Raw genomic sequence first — 22,096 nt, 5'->3', positions numbered from 1 at the left:
TTAACATACAGTCTTGATTCCTGATAGTAAGTTAGGAATAAGTGGAAACCAAGTTCGGCTATTAGAAAATTTACAATTCTATATGTGGATCACGCTATATTTCTATAAGACAGCGCTGCTCTAGACTCTAGAAGATACTCTACTTCCGGAGGATGTAAAGAACTTCTCCAAATGAATAAGAAAAATATAAAGAACTCAACTGGCCAATAAACACGTGGGCACTCACTCACCTCCATAGTAAGAAGGGAATGGCAAACACCAGGCCACTGGAGCCTGTGGGGACAAGGGATGAAGGCATGAAGCGAGCACAGCCCCTTCAGGAGGAGCAGCAGGCCCCCAGGAGGAAATGGTAGTGGGTCCAGATCCAGGGAGGACACAGTGGTCAGAGCCACCAACCACTGGCCAGCTGATTGTCACCTCCCTGGGGCCCAGGTTGTAGCACCTGGCACCTTGCGCCCTGACCACAGGAGCTGAGCTGAGCCTGCAGGAGGAGGGCTCAAAGGTCAGTGTCCAGCTGTCCTCCTTGGCACACAGGTGCCGGCTGTCTGATGGGTGTGGACAGCTCCCACCAGACCTCCTCCTTCAGCTTCCCAGTGGCTGGGGTAAGGAATCTATGCAGCTCCATGGTACACACAGAGTTGCACCACCCAGATGCCCCTTCAAGGCAGGGCTGTATGGCTGGAGGAGCTGTAATGACCGGAGGCTGGAGGGAGAGCAGGCAGCAGACAGCCTCCAGCCATCAGCAACTTCAAGGTCAGCCTCAGGGAGCTACCTCACCTGAAGTTTCACCCTTCCTCAGCTCGCTACAGCTATCAAGGCCCAGGGGACACTGATGGGCAGCCCCCCCTCCAGCACCCGGCCCCACCAGTGGCTGAGGCTTTGTCAGGCCTGCATCACTGCCAACTTCTCCCTCTGCACAATCCCACTTCTTCCTTTCACAGAGGTTGATCCCCAATAAATGTACATCCTCTTCCATCCGAACAGTCTGACTACCTGCTTCTGGAGAGCCCAGTCTAGGACAAGCTTTATGGTGAAGGGCACCGGCGTCTCCTGCAAGACGCCTGTGACCATGAGGATGGAGGAGGGAGCTGTGTCCTTGTGGGTTTCAGTTTGTCCTCACTCATCCCCACTTCACACCCACCTTTTCTTCCTGACTGTGGCCCTGTGAGCTACAGCGACTTGAGGTCCACGATCAGACTCACTCACTCCCGCAACTGCATGCCGTCCGATTCCTTACTCAGTATCACGTACGGTGGTTCTGCTGCCTGATCAAGCCCTGACACAGCATCATTAGGGAAAGAAAAATAAAGCTTCATTAAGGACAAGAAATAACATGATTTTTGAAATCGGAAAGGCCCTTGCCTTAAAACATGTTTTTTAATTTTCCTGAAAACATGTAGTTCATTTATATGATGTTTTATGTAACCCTGCATTCTCGTAGCTTAAATATGAAGCTACCTTTTCACTTTTTACATCAGGTTTGATTCCGAAAGAGTGAAATTCAGGGGTGACTTGTGCTGGTAGTCGGCTTTGATGAAAGGGAAAACCCTAACGGGAGATGTCGATGGCATGCTTTGCAGATTCCTGTGTCTGACGAGCAGGCACGAGGAGGGCCTCTGGGTAAACAGGGCAGGACCTTCCACTAAGCGTGCAAACACCAGGAGCACTGAAGACGTGGTTCCTGCACTCAGTGTATGAAGGTTACCCCCGAGAGCCCCAAGGGGATTGTTCTAGAACTCATAGGTCCATGGGGCCCTCCCTGCTCCCTGAGGTCTGGGGAAAATGATCTTGAACTCCATACCCTCGTCCCTGACTGTCACTTCCAGAGCGTCTGGTGCCCTAATCCACCCTCCGGGCGTGGTGGCCATTGCTTCACTTCCACCTTCTGAATCTGGAATCTGCAGTTTCTCTTGCAGCCAACCATGAACTGAACCATAAAGGAAGAGAATTCTGGGACAGGTCATCCCCGCTAAGTAGACACAGTGTGAACCACCTCAGCCACCAAACCAGACGGTCTCACTCTGCGGGGCTCTCTGGCTCCCCTTGTAGCGGCCTCCCACCACAGACTACCGAGGGTCTGACGGGGGAAGCCAGCACTCGCACCACCTGACCCCACTCAGGGGCTTGGACTCCAACGACTCTGTGCCTGTCCTCCCTACGGAAAGTCACCCACACAGGGAAATACAGCGCAGGCAGTGATGACAGCAACCACCCCAGCAAAGTCTACTATCTATTGTGCTGAATTAATTACTCTAAATTAATGAGTATTCTCTTTACATGCGCTAACAGAAACAATTTAGGAACCTCAACACAGCAGAGTTACCACCCAAAAATTGATATAACCATCTGAAAAAGGAAATAAGACAAAATTACACATTCCTGCAAATGGTTTATTCAAAGCTTGTCAATCAAAGAACAAACCATAACAATAGGAACATTGATGAGATCGACATAAGAAAAAAACATTTTAAATACATTCAATCTTCATGTACTAATTTGGAACCACCTAGATGATACACTGAGCAAAAGAACAAGATGCGGACAGTGTGTGTTTTGCTACTATTCGTCTTAAAAGAGGGGAAAGGCTATATACGTGTTATCTCTATTTATGGTTCATGTATACTCTCTATGTACATATGCATGTATTATATACATGTGCTTACATAATCCTATACTACTGCTGGAAAAACACGGATGACGCTGGCATCATGTGCCTCTGAGGAGGGGAAGCGGGTGGCTGTGGGACAGGGATGGGAGGAAGCTTTTTTTACTACATAATACCTTTTTAACTTTGAACCATGTGCAATTATTATTTATTGAAAATAAACTTAAAAGAAAATTCTAAAATAAGCAGCAATAAACCATTAGAAACCATACATTAACTTCACTACCATCCAGGGCATATTGGGAAACGTCCACGTGGTCTTGGTGGCTTACACTGTCGTATAATTTAAAAAAAAATCTGTGAGTTCCTCTCAACTTCAATTCCCAAACCTCAAGCACACATTTCAGAAAGAAATGAACGGAGAACAGGCTGAGCTGGGTCGTTTCCTTCAGTGAAGCCCCACAGAGACCCTTGGGTCTAAGAGTCATCCAGGCTGAGCTTAGCAGCAAAGAGCGAGGTGACGCGGTCGTCCCCGATTTCCAGAGCCAGGTCGTACGCTGTCTGGCCTCTTGTGTTCTTCTTTCGGATGCTTGCGTTGCATCTATGAAGGAAATGGGGGAGAAAAGGAGTCGGGTACTTGAATCTGAGGGCCTAGCTCTTCCCTCCTGGCCCCACCTTCCCAAACCTGTCCCCAAGAGGCCACCATGACCCCAGCTCTCAAGAGTGGCTCTACCATGAGATCTTCTGAGAGGCTCTATGATTTCGAATGTTCAATGTCAATCCTGGCTATTGGTCCCCATTGCATCAAAGTCCTACAACCAAGTGTGTTTAAGGGGGACAACATTTTCATTGTGCTTTTAGAAGCCGTTGGTGCCCAGGAGCCACCGTATGCTGGTGGCCCCCATTCACAAGGTTGACTGTTCAGGGCCCTCCGAAATCATCACACGTCAGCAGAGGGATCACTGTGGCCCTCAGAAGTCTCCCCCAGAGGCCAGGGAACGTACCGCAGTAAAGCAGCGATGGACTCCCTTCCTGCCAGGCCAAGCAGAGTTGCTTCATGAAGAGCTGTATTTTGGAGCCTGTTTGGGGGGAACAAATCATCCTAAATCTTTAGCATCATCAAGAAATTGGAGAGGAGGCACATGACCTAAGGGGCCTTGGTTTCACCCACTGACCTATATAACTAACCTGGGACAATCTCTTGAGTCTCCTCTCTCTGCCTCTTCCCTTGGAGAATACTGTGTTGGTGGGTAAGCTTTGATATTAGACAGAAACTGAAAAGTCTATAAACACACTCATTTTTTTAAAGTGAGAAACCACATAAGGATCTGTTTTGTAACTGATTTAATAGATGCTAATAAATACCATTTTAATAAACTTCCTGCCAGAACATATTGTAACATATGGAACATACTGGACATAGTCTCACCCTTGCTTGAACCTCTTGGGCCTTGTCTATATGATAATAACCTTTCAGGGCTGAGGCTCCTATTCTTGAGCAGGGAAAACGACCTTGGCTTCAGAGAATTTGGCTTGTATGATATGAAAGGAAACACCAATTAGAACCCAGAGGGCAAGCCTGGGAGGTCAGACAGAGCATATTTTGCTGTATGCCAGACTGTCTCTCCACCTTGCCTGGTCAGGTTTGGCCCAGTGAGGGAGCAGTGGATGGCTGAAATGGAGGATGCGGTGGTACCTGCATTGAGAACTCAGGAAAGGCTCCTGATCGGAGGCGGCAGGAGTGACGGAATGTGGAAGTCATGATTGGAGAGAAATGGGATGAGAAATTGAAGCTCTGCATTCTCCCAGGCCCTGCCCTTGCCCTTGACTTCACCACCCCACCCCCACACCTGCAGCTGTGCCTGCAGCCAGAAATTTATCCCAAGGGAGAAAAAGGAAGGTGGCTTCTCTGAAGAAGATACATGGAGCCTCTGGTGAGAACCAGGCCAGCAAGTGCCACGGCCAGAGGGAAGCCTTCCACTTGTCCCAGCCTGAGAGCAGCTTCAGCTACCCACAAAACTCCCCAGTGGACGAGCTCCACTCACACACACGGAATTCCCGCTCAGCCAGCCCGTTCCCCATCCCAAACGTGGAAGGACAACAAAGGGTCACAGACATCTGAGAAAAACCTGCAGCCTCAAAGAGAAAAACCAAGACACAAAAACATAAGAGAGTGAAAGCAGACGAACACCTGTGTGGTATCCTCAGAATGACTGAAGACAACACTGGACAAAAACATGAGGCTAAGAGGAAGAAAAAATCCGAACAAAAAGTAGTTCTTAGAAAGTAAAAATATGATTGTTGAAATAAAAAGTATTCAATAGAAGGGTTAATAAAAATCTCTTAGAAAGAAAAATGGAGATGAAAAACACGGAAAAAAGGAAGATACAGGGGATCACTTCAAGAGGTCCACCATCCAACTAATAGATATCCCAGGAAAGAACAGAAAAAATGGAGGGGAGAAAATACCAAAGAGATAATAGAAGAAATGTCCCCTGAGCTGAAGAAAGATGTGACTTTTCGGACTGAAAGGGCCAACTGGGTGAATGAAGAATAGCACATCAAAAACACCCTTGTGAAATTTCAGAACCTCGAGGACAAACGCTTCCAGAAAGAACAAACGATAGGTCACAAATGAACAGGAATTTGCTGTAGAATTTTCATGGGCTATGCTGGACGCTAGAAATCAAGAGAACAAGGCTGTCTAAGACTTGACAGAAAATTATTTGAATACAGAAATTAATATCAGCCAAAGTATTAATCAAGAGTGAAGACAAAAGAAAGTCATTTTGGGACATTCAAGGACTCAGGAAGGTTCTTCTACACAGCCTTTCTGAAGAAGTTGCCTGAGGCCACACTGCAGCCTGACAAGGGTCCAAGCCAGTAAAGAGGAAAATGTGAGCAACAACTACAGGTGGATTCAAGTGAAAAGGAATCCCACACTGACCCGTGTGCGGCAGGGCTGGAGAGTGTTAGGAAACCCGAGTAGGAAGTATCCAGGCTTGCCCCACTATCCGAAAGTTCGCGTCATGCCACTTCACTTTTACAAAAGACTTGCAGTGGTTGGTACCTGTTTTCACTAACTGCAAAAAATTCGAGGAGGATTTTCTCTTGTGCGAAAAAAAGTAGCACTTGCCAACTATTACAGAGGCAGCAGGCACCTGGAGCAGCGAGCATGGAGCCACCGAGCTCCTTTCCCAGGAACTAGACTCAGCATCTCAGCATCAAAACGCCAAAGTTTTGAACTGGGTCTATCAGCGTCTGTGTTTTACCTTGATTTATTTTGGTAGGTTATTTTTTAGGTCTGAGAACACTCAAAAATTTACCCATATAAATTAATGGTAGTTGCTTCTTCATTTTATGCTATTTTAGCTTATGAAAGATTTCATAGGCATGCTCTAGTTTTGGATAGTGGGGGAAACCTGTACTCCAAGAAGAATGTCTCTAAGGAGAATGGCATTGAAAAAGTAAGAAATCAGATAGGATTATGGATGTGGTGAAGACATGCTCTTTTTCAAACCAGAAAAAACAAAGGCAATCAGGAATTCCAGGAAAATCAAAGATTACACAAGTTATTCATGGTTTATAAAAGAAAATGAAATGCGACATGATTTTGAATAATTCATGATGTGTAAGGAGAATTCATTTGACATTTCTGCTAAGAAAATTCTACTTTGAGTGGGCTGGGGGTCATTATCTCGAACCCACAAACAGGAAACTGTAATCACACATACTACTTGGTTCTGCAATGAACAATATTTATGTAACATTATAATGCAATTGCTCTTTGTGGTTTTCAACTATTGGAATCAATTTTTGGACAAAGAATGGAAGTCTTATGTTAACCCAAGTAAATATAATTGTGATCAGCTTTGTAAAGAGTAAGCATAGGCTAATCAAGTTGTGAGATGGAAGGAGAGGGAGGGAGACCTGATATACACTTATATACACTTACATACAACGTAGTTAAAGACACCATTGAAAGATGACGGTCAAAATATAGCAGTTTAGGCATTGTATTTATAGTTATAACAGTAATCAATAAAGGAACGAAAAGTAGTAATAGAATGATCAAAACTTGAAGGTGGGGGTAGAAATGATCAGGTGGAGTCATCGAGCCGAATCATCACCTGTCACGGCAAGAATCAACAGAAAATGTCTAAGCATGCTAAATCGGGAATTATCAGTTTAAGTGTATTATTAAGTGACAGAGATGTAGTTTACTCCCAGGAGAACTTTAAGATATTTAAATATAGTTGTTCCTGAGGACAAAGACTTGGGAGGAAGGAAGGGTGGAGGAGGTCTGCTAAGTCCTTCCAGAGGACTTGATTTCTGAGTCATGTGCACATCTTACTTTGATAAAATTACAATGTTATTTGGCGTGTAAGAAATGTTTTCATAAACATACACAATTTAAAAATCACAAATAAGGCAATCTCACTTTGCATGGACCAAAAATGAATGAAGTTGGTGAACAAACTCCCCAGTACTGTTCTGCGCCTAAAGCAAGTCCGTTCCAGATGAATTCTGTGTCTCTGGTCCTGGGGGGTAGGGGTGGAGCCTCTCCTGACCACACTCTCTCCTCTCCTGTCTGGCTTTATTTTCTTCGTAGCACTTATTCTCTAAAATTACTTATCCGTTTGCTTACTTGTTTATTGTCTGGGTCTTCCACTAAACTGTAAGCTTCATGACAGAAGGAACTTTGTCTTCGTCACTGCTGTATGTCCATCACCCAGAATAGTGACTGGCACATTGCAGGTGCTCAATAACCACCAGTAAAACGAAACATCAATGAAAAGAATGAACAGACAAACAAATTAAGGGAAGAGGTATTGTCTTCGAGATTGAAACCCATGAGTTGCAAGAATTTCAGGTAAAAATGAGTATAAATTCCACTATCCAACTGTGCAAGGGAAATCCTCTGCCTGCTTTGGGCATCAGAAACTGAACTGTCCAGTTAAAGAGATGGCTTTCCATTTTCTACAGTAAATTAGAAACTCAGTACTGTCACTGATTTTAACCGCAACAGCACTCTAAGCATCAAACCACCCTCATGATGTTAGATCTTACCTAATTTTAGATCTTATCATTCACATAATTTCAGCTACTTAAATAACTTATTTGGCCGAGGCTCCTGGTGTCAAGGAAATCTGAATGGTGTGATCAGCTAGTTTGTCCTCATATTTCTCCAGAGGAAATAGGTGAAAATGTCAAAGCTATGTGCCTACGACAGAATTTCCAAAGATTTGCCCATTGGTTCTACACAGACAGTTCCTTCAAATAACTAAATTTGTGGATCGGCCTTGATACTGTTGTTGTTGGCAGTGATGATATTATTTAGTAGTAGTTTTATCAGATCAATATAACTGACCTGTCGGGTACAGGGGAAACATCCCTTGTGTCCAACAGCATTGTGAGGTCATCTCCTTACCAAGGGCCATGTTGAGTTGTCTCTTGCATATTAAGAACAGTCTCTAGATCCTTGCTACTCAAACTGTGGCACCTGGACCATTGGCATCACCTGAGAGCATGTTAGAAATACAGAATCTCAGCCTCCTTCCCTCAGATCTACTGAATTTTATCAAGATCATTGAGTGATTCATATGCACATTAGAGTATGAGAAGCACTTATCAAGTTCATCTTCCTAGAGTTTGGTGTATTAAAAGAATACATCATACCCTTTCTTTAATATGAAAACTCAGGCTTAGGAAGACTTGGTGACATGTATTAACAATAGAACTTAGAACTTAAATTAATTTACATTTTATTAACCAGTTCTAACCCTTTCACCCAAGGTTTATGTTCTTTTTAAAGATTTTATTATATTTTTTTTTTCCTTTTTCTCCCCAAAGGCCCCCGGTACATAGCTGTATATTCTTCGTTGTGGGTCCTTCTAGTTGTGGCATGTGGGACACTGCCTCAGCGTGGTTTGATGAGCAGTGCCATGTCCGCGCCCAGGATTCGAACCAACGAAACACTGGGCTGCCTGCAGTGGAGAGCGCAAACTTAACCACTCGGCCATGGGGCCAGCCCTTAGGCTTCTGTTATTTTAAGGCACTGCCATGACTATTCTCCCAGGCCCAACTCATGCTCTTCCCCATATCCTATGGCAATCATCGTGCGGTCAATACTTTGCATTCAAAGCCTGGTGATCAATCTTTTTCATAATCACAGCATCATGACTGCTACCATTTATTAATGTCTAACTATTAGGCTCTTCATAGGCTCTACAAATACATGATCTCATTTCACCCTCCAACCAACTCTATGACACAAGTATTATTCTCCCCATTTTATAGATGAAAGACCTAGCAAGAAGACAATGTTCATTTTCTCCACATTTTGCTCTCTCCTGTCTCCAGACTGTCCTCTGTCACCACAGAAGAGTCTATTTCCCCCTGTCCTTTAGCACAATCCTCAGTGTTCACCTTCAAAGTTTACACTTCTCATGAGGTCTTTCAGATTACCTCTGCCCAGCTCTCAGTCACTCTGATTATTTGTTCATCTACTCAGTACATATTTGAGTGTCAGTCTGGTGCCCCCATTGTTGCCAGGGCCATCATGTCACATGTGACACAGTGCTTGTTCCTCTCTCAGGGAGCTGAGGACGTAGCTGTGAGTGCACAGCATGCGATGGGAGCACTGACAAAGGATGCCTCAGTCATACCAATGACACCAATCTCCTTATCTTTCATCTTTCCTTCCTCCCTAGTGGCATATGGCTTACTGTGTCACTTCACCCCTCGAGTTCCTTGGGTCTTTATAAGGCATTTACCATTTGAACTTAGATATATTCATGGGGTTGTCGCATCTCCTAAGTAGACATACGATCCTCTTCCTTCATAACTCTTCCCAAACTAAGAGCAGACTATGCATTCTATTCCCTGAATGGGGGTGGGTAGGTGGCTAGTGCTGATGGCTGGATTTCTGCGCGGGCTATTTCCTGTGTAACCACAGGATATACACAGTTCAGTTTGGGAAAATAATAAATTGTGACTCTGCCAACTCTAATTTTGTACATTGCTCCCCAAACAACCTAACTTCGATATGGCAAGGGCACTGGATGGAATACACTTTCTCATCAGAACCCCATGCTTCGGAGTAGAGGTGACACCCTGTGAGTTTGTTCCTGTGAGTAGCTTGGTATTACCTCATCAGGTCTTCTAGAACATGCTCTGTACAGCAGGTACACTGTAGTGTTCCATGAATGTGTATTTTAAAGAAACTTTACTATTAATGCACAAACTCAAACTGTTTATTCAAATCTAAGTACCATGGTGGATTAAGGTACATTCTCTTTGTAAATCTTGAATTACCTAATAGAACAAATCTCCACAGCTGAACGTCTAAGAAGTAGATTGATGGTTGCCATTTCCTCACCTGGCTGCTGGGGCAGAGCTAACAGAGTGTTTGAAACTGCCATGAAGGACCGCTATTGTCCCAAAGCAAACACTTCTCTATGTTCCTCTCCCAATGAGACTTTGCAACAGTGCTTCTGAAGTCTGCTGGCAAGTGGTACCAGCTTTGGTGGAGGATATGTACTTCTCCTTAGCTGTTTCTTTTCTGTTACAGAATATGAGTTTATTCTGGGAGGAGTGATACACACACGTCACCAGAAACAAGGAAACAAGGAAGGGGCTTCCCGCTCACCAAGCTATTCAATGGAAGTTCTCTTGTGTGGAGACCATCCCGGCTGCTTCTCTCCACTAGCCAAACAAGTTCAGGGTGGGAAAGAGCGTTTTAATCCTGGTTTGCTACAGGACAATTCATGGAGCCTCTTTTACAGGAAAGCCAGATCTTTGGATGGCTTATGCCTGAAGAGCAGTAGGGTGATGGAAACTTGAGGTCGTGTTCCTGGATCGACAGAGGTCCAGCTGTGGGGCAGAGGCCAGGGTGACCCAGGCCTAAATACTTCAAACTAACAAATATAAACCAGAGTTAGCAGAACTTGGCTCTCAGTGGAAAATCTGCTTTCTTCTATTGGCATAAACTGAAAAGGAAGAAGAGAGCTCTGTGATCTCTTGTGGGGGAGGGACTCCAGTCTAGCTCCCCACCCACCACCATGTGAGCTAAATTCTGCTAATAGTAACCATGATAACGCAGCAGGAGTGACAAAGGAGTATTATGCACCATGCGGATAGTTGGTATAACCACAGGGTTAGACGCAGTAGAAATGCAATGCGATCACATATGGATAAATGTCAATTTGTAGAATGGTGATGAAGCAAACATGGAAACTGAGGAACACCAAAGAAAAACTGGTAATTTGTTCCATGTCCAGAGTAGTTTCATCCTTAGCTGGACTTTTCATAAAGCCAAAACTCACCATACTTCAGCATCAATTCAAAATGTGCTCAAGAGATTTTTGTATCAACCACAAGCATTATCTTTAAATGCTATAAGAAAAGCTTGTCTGAATTATAAAAATATAAAGTATACTTTAACACAAAACAAGGTAGCATTATTTTATTGATAGTGATAATACAAGTGTGGGATAAATGAAGTTGACAATGTATGATGAATATGAACCCTAAGAAAATTTGGGAAAGTACATTCCAGCCATCAAATATGTACGCCAACATGCCAAACAGCCTGCTATAAAATAAAACTAAAAAAGGGGTCATGTCTACTGATACAGTTGTCCTATTGGACAGAAACTGATAAAAACACACACAGAAAAATTAACAGGGATATATTTTAAATAAAAACACTGGAGGAAATTTTGAAACAGAGAAAAACAGAAGCAAAGCAATTTAACTTTTGGCCCTTGTGCTGGCTTGACACACGCAGTGGACGAGTCACTGACCCAGACCTCGGCCCTGTCTTAACAATAAGAGGTAGTAGTGTCAGACCTGCAATTTCTCTAGAAGACTTCTAGTTCAACAATGTCGTCAGCAGGATATAAGCCGTTAACATGAAGGACCCATACTCAAGGAACTTTCCACCCCAGTTTTCCAAAGCAATTTGCAAGAGAATCCTAGAATCACAAGGCTGGGAGAGATCATGAGGCTACACAGCACCAAGACGGGAAAGTAACAAGACCACCCAACATGCCATGGTATCTCTCCATCCTGTTTCACAGCTGGCAAAACCAAGGCACCAGGAGATGATGTGGCGAACTCAGAGGTACAGGTCCCCTCCTCAGTGGTAGTGGAATCCAGAGACAACCACAGAAGGTTTTCTGTGTACATTAACTTCATGGGTATATTTCTATAAGGAATACACTGAGGCCTCTCCTCCCTTCTCGGTCTTGACAACTCAGATCATGATGCAAACACTGCTTAACACGTCAAGGCCTAAGGATTTGATGGCCCCACAACAGTATAAATTTGTGAGTTGATAAAATGTATTGTCATTTATAAAAGCTACTAAAAATTAGGCAATCCAATAGTCTATTTTTAAAAATTGTTTTACCCAGATTTGGAAAATAGAAGCATTTATGTCTATTATTAAGGCCAACATGGGTTAAAATGATTCTTAAGTGGTTCAGCTTGAACAGAGCGTGCATGTAGACTGATTCTGCTGCAGCAGAGCTCCGGGAGGCACTAGCTGCCTGTGACATGGCGCCAGAACCCTTCTTTCAGGGTGCTTCACTTACGGTCCCCACTGCTGGTCGATGTCTGCTCCTCTCTGCACAAGAACTGGAATTGCTTCATGGTGCTTATTCATAACAGCCACGGTGAGAAGAGGTCGATCTTCATCATTACTGCAGTTGGGATCTGCTCCCTGCAGCACATGGACAAGGACACCTGGTCACAACACCCTGCACTCAACAGCATCCAAGTGCCATCCTTTTGGTCTAACAAACTTCCCTGATGGAACCAAACTGCTTTGAATCAAAAGAGAAGCAGGAATCCCAAGACCCAACCTATAACGGACAGAGCTGCCAAGTCACTCAAGCGATAAAACTTCTGTTCCCCACAGAAGGAGGGGCAGGCACCCCTACAATCTCGCTTCTTTAGGTAACATGAAGGTCACACGGGGTCACAGGCCAGGGATTCTGTACACTCTCATGCATGTTGTTTGGGCTCACATGCACTTTTCTGCCTATTTTCATTGCTATAAAAACTAGCAACAGGTAACAACTCACGTAAAGCTTTTGATTAGCCATTTAATCCATTCTCAGATTTTAATGAAATGGCACTGTGACTATCACAGTATTGAACAGAACTTCCATATGAAAGAGACAGAAGCGAAACACCAGGCTGAAATCCCCAGGGAGACTGGCTCTTTTGGCTGCACTTACTTCGTCAAGCAGCTGTTCAATCACAGAGACTCTTCCTCCCCCTGTGGGTCCGACTTCCTTCAGCAGGAGCCTGTTTTCAGGCTGCAGGATTACAGAACGTGGTCATTTCCACTGCCACAAAATATTCATACTGTCAGTCCCACGTGCCCAGGCTCAACCCTCGAGGCAAATGCCTCCTCTCCAAGGTTAAGTTCTGAGCACCGGGGACAGGTGAGCGTGAGCGTGTGTGTTTGTGTGCTTGTGTTGTGAGTGTGTATATGTGAGTGTGTGTGCATGTGTGCGAGGTCTTCAACAGCCAGCAGCACAACTAAACACCTTCTACTGAGAGCACTGGGGCCCAAGAAGGGAGAAGGCAGAGCCCAGACCTCTACAACAGACACAGGACAGGCTTTGGTGGGACAAAGAAGGAAAGACAGTTCCATCCAGGAATGAGACCCACTAGAGCATGTCACAGCACCACCCTCACCCAGAGGGAAGGCCTTCATCCACTGGCAACTTAGGGGGCCCAAGGCTTTCTGCTGCTCCCTGCCCCGCCCACACACCCTCAGGGCAATCCCAGCATGCCCAGCCACCCACACAGCGACTTCAGGCCCACATACGTACCCATGCTGGGCACCCATGCCAGGCACCTGTGCTAATCAAACTAGCCCTTTATTTGTCAACATGACCTGACAACCAAGGATCAGCACAGATTTGAGATAAACCAAAAACAAGAAGAGAAAGACCAGCAGACAGAACTGACCCTGGAGGAAACAGGTGATTAACAGAACTGATGAGGACTTTAAAATAATTCTAATTCATAATTTTAAAGGATTTTGCCTCCATAAAATAAAAACACACTGTTATCAAAAAGGAACAGAAAACGAAAAGTATTCTTCTTCTTTTTCTTTTTTCTCTGAGGAAGATTTGTCCTGAGCTAATATCTACTGCCAATCTTCCTCTTTTTGTATGTGAGCTGCCACCAGTGCATGGCCACTGACAGACGAGCAGTGCAGGTCCACACCAGGGAACTGAACCCGGGCTGCCAAAGCAGATCATGCCACACTTAACCACTAGGCCACCAGGGCTGGCCCAAAAAGTATTCTTCCATTTAAAAAAATCTCAAAATGTTAAGTAGATAGGCTAAATAGGACAGCTAAGGACCAAGGGGTACACATACTGTAAGGTGCCCCTTCTTTTCTTCAAATTTCTTGGTCTTGAAATTCTTTGTCCTCTTAACGTTTTCAGTGGTGTCTGAGGTGCTGTGGCTGTAGTCACTCACTGGAATGACAAAGAGCAGAAGACCAAAGTGAAGCCCCCTGCCACTCTCCACATGTGAAGAGCCACTCCACCACCATGTCCCTCAGGAAGTCAGAAGGATCAAACAGCTTTTACAGCAATTTCTATTTGATTAAAGCTGGCAGGAAGGACTCCTGAGCCACTCCTCTCGGTCCGGAAACCAGAGGATGGGTGGGAAGCAGGGCTATAGAAGGGGCTGCAGGCTTTAGGCCCCAAAGAGCAACCCCCCAAGTTTATCTCCCCAGGTTCTGTGAAAGATTTCCAAAGTCTCACCCCTGCCTGGGGAAGCCAGAGGAGGGAAATGCCTGGAAGGGAAACATCAGACGTCTGGGTTGGGCTGGCAAATTTTAGGCAATTCTCTGCCATCCTTGCCAAGTCAGTGTACTCCTGGTCAATTGTTTTAAAATCACTGGAAGGGTACAACTCACCGGAGCTCGACCTGCTGCCGAACAGCCCGTTACCCGCCTCGGTGACACTGCTCAGAAGGTGGTCACTGAAATTCACCGCCTTGTTGAGGTTAAGGTTCTGGCCAAGGAAAAAGTCAAACACCATGAATGCTGAGGCTGCTGCGTCCCAGCAGAAAGAACGACCTCCCTGGAGCTGGCTCCTCTTTCTGCAACGACAGCTCTCTCTACACAGACACGCAAGCCTGCAGCTTGGACATCCTTCCCGACGCCGCCCTCACTCACCATGAAGTTTGGTCCATTTGCCTCAGTCTGGCCCCTCCCCTCCATCACTACAGCCACGGCCCCTCCTCTCACACCCAGACCATTACAACAACCTCCCAACAGGTTCCTTCCAGCCCATTTTCCACGTGGGTGCTCTGGTTACCGTTACACATTTATAAGTAACTGTGTCCTTCCTCTGCTTAAAACCCTCCCGTGTGTTAGAATTAAGACGGCATGATGGGGAGGCTCAGGCGGCAGTCTGAATCCTGGTTCTATTACTTACTAGCTTAGGGACCTTGGAAGAAGCAAGTTGCTTAACTTCTCTGAGCCTCAATTTCCTCCCTCCTGTAAAGTGGAACTATTACGATCTACCTCAAAGGGATGTTGTGAAAGTAAAATGAGGTAAGACGGATGTCGTATAAAACGAAGATAGATGACATATAGGCCAGACCTGGAATCCTGTATCCACTTGCACAGATTCCACAGCGTGGCCTCCTGTCCCAGCCTCACACGGCTGCCTACTCCTGCCATAGGGAACCATTGCTACTTCCTGAACACCAGAACACACAGGCTGGGGAAAAACGCATATTAAACCTGGGGATAATTACTCCACTTGTACGTGATAGACAGCATGTTGTAGACGCTCTTGGTGCCCGCCCCCCAGTTCTCCTTCATCGGTCAGCACAGCCACGCCAGCTGCTGGGTTGGCTGCTAACAGCTCGCAGCCGACCCTCTTCTGCAGCCAATGCCCTCAGTAGATGAGTGCTGCCGTGCCCTAGAGGTTATGTCCCTCCCCTCCTGCCTCAGCTGAGGGCAGCTCTGTGGTGTGATTCATACTCCGGAGCTCCTCGTGGATCAGGCTACAGCTAGGCTTCATTTGCATCCGCCTGCTCACCCAGCCTCTTCCCCTGCCTTGTCCTGCATCCCTCACTCCCCTTCTCCTGAAGTACCTTCCTGACACAAGCTCTGCTCTAGCCACACAGCCAAAAACATGGCCTTTAGTGCTTTACTTGATCTCAAAGCACTTTCCTGTGCATTATCCCACTGGATACCCCCAGCCTCTCTTTGAGTTAGGCAGGGCCCATGTGCCTATACCAATTTTAAAGAAACTGTTAGCACTCTGCTGGGAACACGGCCGGGACCTGATAAATGCTAGTTCCCCTCCTTTTCCTTGCCTTCTTTACCCATCTTCTCAATCCATTAATTATTCTTTTGTACATGCTTCTTGTCCAATGAAAGTAAAGCTGTCAATATCAATCAATTAACATTTGTCCTCACAGGCTCTGTGGCAATGTTCTAGTCACTATCTAAGAGGGCAGATCAAGGGAGACATGGCCCACAAAGTCTGATTTATTTTTTCTAGGCAAATAGGTCAAAGTACATATCAGCAAACATTTTTGTCTGTCACCTATACTCAGACTTCAGTGAGTATAAATAAGCCTGAGAACTAAAGGACCAATAGCGTGGGTGATAATTCCTGTCTTACTATATCTTTATGTGCCTGAAAGCTGGTTTCTCCGAGGTTTAGCTCAATAATTGATCTAATTCTATGAAATTACTGGCCTACAGTCAAGTTTCATAATAGTTGAAACTGGTCCTTTCCATGGATTACACAGAAGCATCTCAATAAATTATAAGCTAGAATTTACTAGTTCAGTCAATTCTCAAACGAACAACTTCTGAAGGTTTTACTCACTTTGTTTGAGACTTGAACATAATTCAGCCTGATGCTGACTTCATAGCCATCTTCATGGACAGTAGCAGAGATTAGCTTTTAAAAAAATATTAGAATTTATAACCTTGGGTGTGGGACTCATCGCCCTGAGCAACAGCCAAGAAATTCTGAGATGTTAAACTGTAAATTTAATCAAATATTTAATTAACACAAAAAAGGCAGAAAAAAGAGAAACAGAGGAGGAAAAACTAGATGAAATGGAACACAAATAGCAAAATGGCCGACACAGATCTAGCCATATCTAAAACTCCATTAATTATAAATGAACTAAGTTAATACTCGCATCCAAGAGCAGAGACTGCCAGACTGAATAAGACAGCAAGACTCAAATTTATACTCTCTACAAAAGACACACTTTAAGATTAATCAAGCCACATGGCTGGATGTCATCACCTGGGAAAAGGTGTCCTGGGGGGCCAGGCCTTGGCAATCAAGGGCCAAGTATGACAGCTGAGCAGCTTTCTCTGTAAGTAGCGGGAGAAATTTAGATCAACCAGGGTTCAGCAAATGCTTTAGTAATCAGACAGTAAATATTTTAGGTTTTGTGGGCTATAGGGTTATTGACATTCTAGCACAAAAACACCTACAGACAATAAGTAAATAATTGAGTGTGGCTGTGATACAATAAAACTTGATTTACAAAACTGGGTGGCAGGCTGCATTTGCCCCACACGCCATAGTTTGCAGAACCCTGGATGAGGCCAAAGAATTAATAAACCACCAAAAGAGATTATCAAAGGAAATTGAGCAAGACTTGATAATGACATAGTTTCAATATTGGCCTGTTTGGTGGCAGGGGAGTGGACAAGCTGTTTTTTTTTTTTTTTAAAGATTTTATTTTTTCCTTTTTCTCCCCAAAGCCCCCCCGGTACATAGTTGTATATTCTTCGTTGTGGGCCCTTTTAGTTGTGGTATGTGGGACGCCGCCTCAGTGTGGTTTGACGAGCAGTGTCATGTCCGCGCCCAGGATTCGAACCAACGAAACACTGGGCCGCCTGCAGTGGAGCACGCGAACTTAACCACTCGGCCACGGGGCCAGCCCCTGGACAAGCTGATTTTTAAAGGTTCCTTCTAGCCTCATGACAAACAGAGGAAAATGTCTTCTCACAGAGGTGTCTCTTCATAAGGGCAGTGTAGTGCCAGAGAAGGGGCTTGGGGCGAAGGGCCTGACAGACCCGCTTCAGATCCCGCATCCCTGGAGACCCAGCACTGCAGTCCTGGGCAGGTCACCAAACCTCTCCGAGCCAGTTTTCTGGGTGTCAAATAAGGTTTATTCTGATTATCTACTGCAGTGTAAAAATCCACTTGAAACTTAGTGACATTAAACAACCATTTCATTATGTTCATGGATTTAGACGGGGCACAGCAAAGATAGCTGGTCTTCATTCCACGTGTCTGAGGCCTCAGCTGGGAAGACTCAAATGGCTGGAGGTGGCTCCATGTTTGGGAGCTAGAATGACCTAGAGTCTTGTCACTCATCTGTCTGGCTCCTGAGCCAGGATGACTCGAGGACTGGGTTCAGCTGCGGCTGCAGATGGGGGCACCTACCTGTCACCACACCATGTGGCTTGGGCTCCTCAGAGCAGGGCAGCTGGGCTCCAGGAAGGAGTGTTGGAGATGAGTGTGCCAAACAAGAGGAAGCTGCACGGTCGTACGGGACCACACCCTGTGAGTCCCATACCATCACTTCCACTATACTCTGTTAGTCTAACAGTCACAAGCCCGCCAGGTTCAAGGCAAGGGGACACAGACTGTCTTTTGAAGGGAAGATTGTCAAAGAATTTGTGGTCATTTTTAAAAGAATGCCGCAAAGGGAATACTCCTCCTTTGTAGGTTTGTTATGAGGGATAGAGAGGATGAGGACAATGCAGATATTGAGTGCATTGTTATAACTCTTATGACTACTATTGCTGTTAATATAGTGTGGGATTTAAGGGTACAATTTAGCTGGACCAGACTATTTTGGGTCTTTTAGCTCTGACCATCAGAATTTTCACAGCATGTGGCATCTAAAAGCATGAGATGTTCACAGTCTTACTGTCTTAGAGCAGGAGCCCAGAAGCATACCCTGAGACATGACTCATGTGTGAGTGACTCATGAAGGCAATGCTCGCAGGAGAGGACAGCAAGGAAGTGTGGAAAGCAGGCGGGAAAGGGAAAGGAGCCCAGCAAAGTGCAATTTCAGACAAAGCCCACAGAAGGTAACTTCAGTCTGATCCCACGGGACGCTCTGGAGTGGAAGTTCCGGGCAGGGTTCACCCACCTTTCCCATCCTGGGTTCTGCAATCAAGGCCCGGAATTCAGGGTTGTTCTGAGCATAAGACCTGAGGTGAGCGGAGATGTGATCCAACTGTTTTCTCCAGTATCCTAAAGAAGAAGAGAAACCCACCCACATGGATAATTCTTCTGAGGTTAAGAAAGAAAAATCCTAGTGTGGAACATGCATTCTCAAAGAGGTTCTTTTTCTTTGCCAAACTTTAAAATGGCTTTTACTAACTGAAATTTGATGTACTAGAATAAGTTCCATTTTTGTTCCCAGCTTCTTTTTACTTATGATTAATCATAGAATATTCTAGAATCTCAAAAGAACATATTTTGATTGCTGCACATAGCGCCTTTTTCTTTTATTCTTTTAAAATTAACCATACTGAGATAGAACTTATTAATAAAACACACCTGTGCTAAATGTACCCTTTGAGTTTTGGCAAGTGTATACATCCAAATCAATACATAGAACATTTCCACCACTCCTAAAAGTTCCCTTTTGCTCCTTTCTCGTCTGCATAGGGTTTAAAACACATTTGAAATAGTTGCCACCATTTAACTTGGGAGGTTTCACATGAGTCTAGATTTCTGGTTTCTCACGTGCAGCGGGGAGAAGCAGCAGAACTGGGCCCGCCTTCCTGCACAGGCGCAGCTGCCTGAGGCAGAGAGGTACTGGCTAGTTTTAGACAGACCACGGGCCTACCAACCAGCCACAGCCCCTGCAGACCCTGCTGTCTGCCTTTACCTTCTGGTTCTGCCCTGGTGGCACTTGCATCTGCATTGCATTTCACCTCATCACTTTACCAATGAGGAAACTAAACCCAGGAGCAATCAGGTGGCTTTTGCAAGGTCACCCAGCATGGTTTCATGGAAGGAGCACAGGATTTGGAGTTCAGACCAGCCTGCATTTAAATCCTAAATTTGCCATTTACTATTAGTTTAGTGAACTTGAGACAGACTTAAATCTCATTAGGTCTTACTTTCCTTACCTATAAAATGGGACTAAAACCTCTTACTTCATTTGTTACTGTGACATTAAATAAGAGAATCTAAGTGTCTTAGTTTGGGTTCCCGTGACAGCAGAGCCTGAGACAAAGACTTAGAACGGGTGGTTTCTTACGAAGGTGACCCTGGTAAGCACAAGTGATGGAGCAGTGTGAACTCCCCAGTACTCCCAAGTTGTACTTGCTTATGGACAGACAGACTTCTGTGGCTCTAGAGAAAGTCTGAGGCGGCAAAGCAAAGAGATGTTGTGGCACCTCTCTAGCAATGATGCATGGAAGGGACCACCATGACTGCACTGAAATTGAGCGAGCTAAGGGGATCCAGCATGGTGCATCATGAGAGTCCACCATGAGTAACTGAGATAACACTAGAGATGACACTGACCTAGCACAGTACTTGGCACAACGTAGGCATTCGTTCCAAATATTTATGGAGTGACTACTATGTGCCATGCACTATTCTAGGGCTAGGGATACAGAGTGAACAAAGTTCTTGCCCTCAAGTAGCTTATATCCTAGTGGCCATAGATAATATGGAAATAAATAAATATGAATGTAGGAGTATGTTGAACATAGGTTCTGATTAGGAATCTACAACACAACAGATGTACAATCCAAGATCAAATCTCAACTATAAAAAAGCATCAAGAGAGGACTTTGTGGAAAGGCTGGATTGGGTGAAGGGGCTCCTTTGGAAAGGGTCGTTGTGAGAGTAAGTCTCCCTTTGAGGGGGTGAGGTCTGCTCCCTTCTACCTGAAGATAAAAGAGGGTGTTCTAGAGGATTGCCTTCTGCTATAGAAAACTGAGGACCAGTTTCTATTATCTGTTGCTGCCAAACAAAACAGGACTCAGTGGCATAAAACATCAACCACTTTATTGCTCACACTTCTGTGGGTCAAGAATGTGATAGTTGTCAGCAGGGATGACTCATCTCTAACCCACATGGTGTTAGCTGAGCCATCTCAGCTGGGGCTGAGGGATCCAAGATTATCTCACCCACATGGCTGAGGCCTCAGCTAAGACGGCACAAACTGCTGGGAGCTGGCTGAGCTGGCTGGACCCTCTCTTGTCATGAGTGCTGCATGCACCTGATCAAATGACTGTAGCCTCTGTGTTGGCTATTGGTTGGCTTGTCTCTGTTTCCTCCATGTGGCTTCTGTCCTTATTTGGTAATCTATCCTAAACTTCTTTGCTGGCTTCCTAGGGGGTAAGTGGAAGTTTTCAGCCCTCCTAAGGCCTAGGCCCAGAACTGTCATGGTGTCTCTTCTATCACTTTCTATCAGTCAAAGCAAGTCACAAGGCCAGTCCAGATTCGAAAGGAAGGGAAATAGCCTCTTACTCTTGAGTGTACACAGGGATGGGAGGAATCATTCTGGTCATCTCTGCAGACAACATACCACAGGACTGATACTACACTTAGGCCTGGAAGAGCTCAATCTGACTCCCAGTTGGGAAATCCAGAGGGCAAGAGAAGAGCTAGAGATGATCAACTTCTGGCATGGCATCCTGAATTGCTCAGCAGACCTACTCCTCAGTGAAACTATAAAACAAAAACCATTTAAAGTCTCTGGAAATGCTTCTAAGGATATACAGAAAATTAAGAAACATTTAATGAAGGAAAGGTACTAAAACTCAGAACAGTGAGAGTCTGCAGTGTTTGAACCATGACCCACTCCCTCCCTCCCCTCTCTCAGGGAGCATGATGAAAACTTCACTCCAGATGTGTGTAGCCAAGAACACAGGGCTCCCTCTCCTCCCAGCTGGAGAGTTAGAGTATCTTCTCAGGATGGACAGGACTTCAGAATTTCTCATCCTACCCCAACTACCTGTTGTAGAGACCAAGTTCTGGGCAAGCCTGGTTGAGAGTGGGGGCTCCCTTTTTTGGCTTACCTGCCATTCATGGGATGGAGGCTCTACCTTGGGTCGGGTATTCTGAGAATAGTGGAGTCTAGATCACCTTCATCCTGGCTTATTTGTAAACCAGGGGTCCCATGCTAGAAGAGGCAAGTCAGGAAGACCAGAGATGACAGCTGTACTCCCCTTCACTGAGCCTAGCTTCTGAAGAGGGGTCTCATTCTGAGAGAAACATGCCATTGTCCCCACCTCCTGATCCAGAACATTGCTCACATATTTCGCACAGGGAAGAGGGAGGCCATAAAACAGAGAGCTTCAAATCTCCATAGGAACTTACTCCATTTGCAACAGAGTGTGGGGAAGTTCAAGCCTAATGGTGCTCTTAAAACAATGGATGGTGTGGTAAAAAGCAATTAAAAGAAGACTGGTAAATTCACCAG

At 45.1% G+C, this 22,096-nt stretch overlaps 1 protein-coding gene across 13 annotated transcripts in view; it reads right to left on the bottom strand.

Moving 5' to 3' along the window:
* Positions 1–2,369: 2,369 nt before the first annotated feature.
* DZANK1 (double zinc ribbon and ankyrin repeat domains 1) overlaps positions 2,370–22,096 on the bottom strand; it is an 89,794-nt gene continuing 70,067 nt past the window's right edge. For all 13 annotated transcript variants that reach the window (XM_070589508.1, XM_070589504.1, XM_070589510.1 and 10 more), the window contains 8 exons: positions 18,797–18,900; positions 16,495–16,569; positions 14,559–14,655; positions 14,012–14,112; positions 12,853–12,933; positions 12,205–12,332; positions 3,610–3,684; positions 2,370–3,206 (listed from right to left, as the gene is read on the bottom strand). In XM_070589508.1, the coding sequence (XP_070445609.1) occupies positions 3,083–3,206; positions 3,610–3,684; positions 12,205–12,332; positions 12,853–12,933; positions 14,012–14,112; positions 14,559–14,655; positions 16,495–16,569; positions 18,797–18,900 (785 nt within the window). In that variant the 3' untranslated portion in view covers positions 2,370–3,082. The remainder of the gene's footprint in view (positions 3,207–3,609; positions 3,685–12,204; positions 12,333–12,852; positions 12,934–14,011; positions 14,113–14,558; positions 14,656–16,494; positions 16,570–18,796; positions 18,901–22,096) is intronic.

Source organism: Equus przewalskii, chromosome 21, assembly GCF_037783145.1.
Source record: "Equus przewalskii isolate Varuska chromosome 21, EquPr2, whole genome shotgun sequence".
NCBI classification, from domain to species: Eukaryota; Metazoa; Chordata; class Mammalia; order Perissodactyla; family Equidae; genus Equus; species Equus przewalskii.
This window is presented reverse-complemented; position numbering and strand designations above follow the sequence as displayed.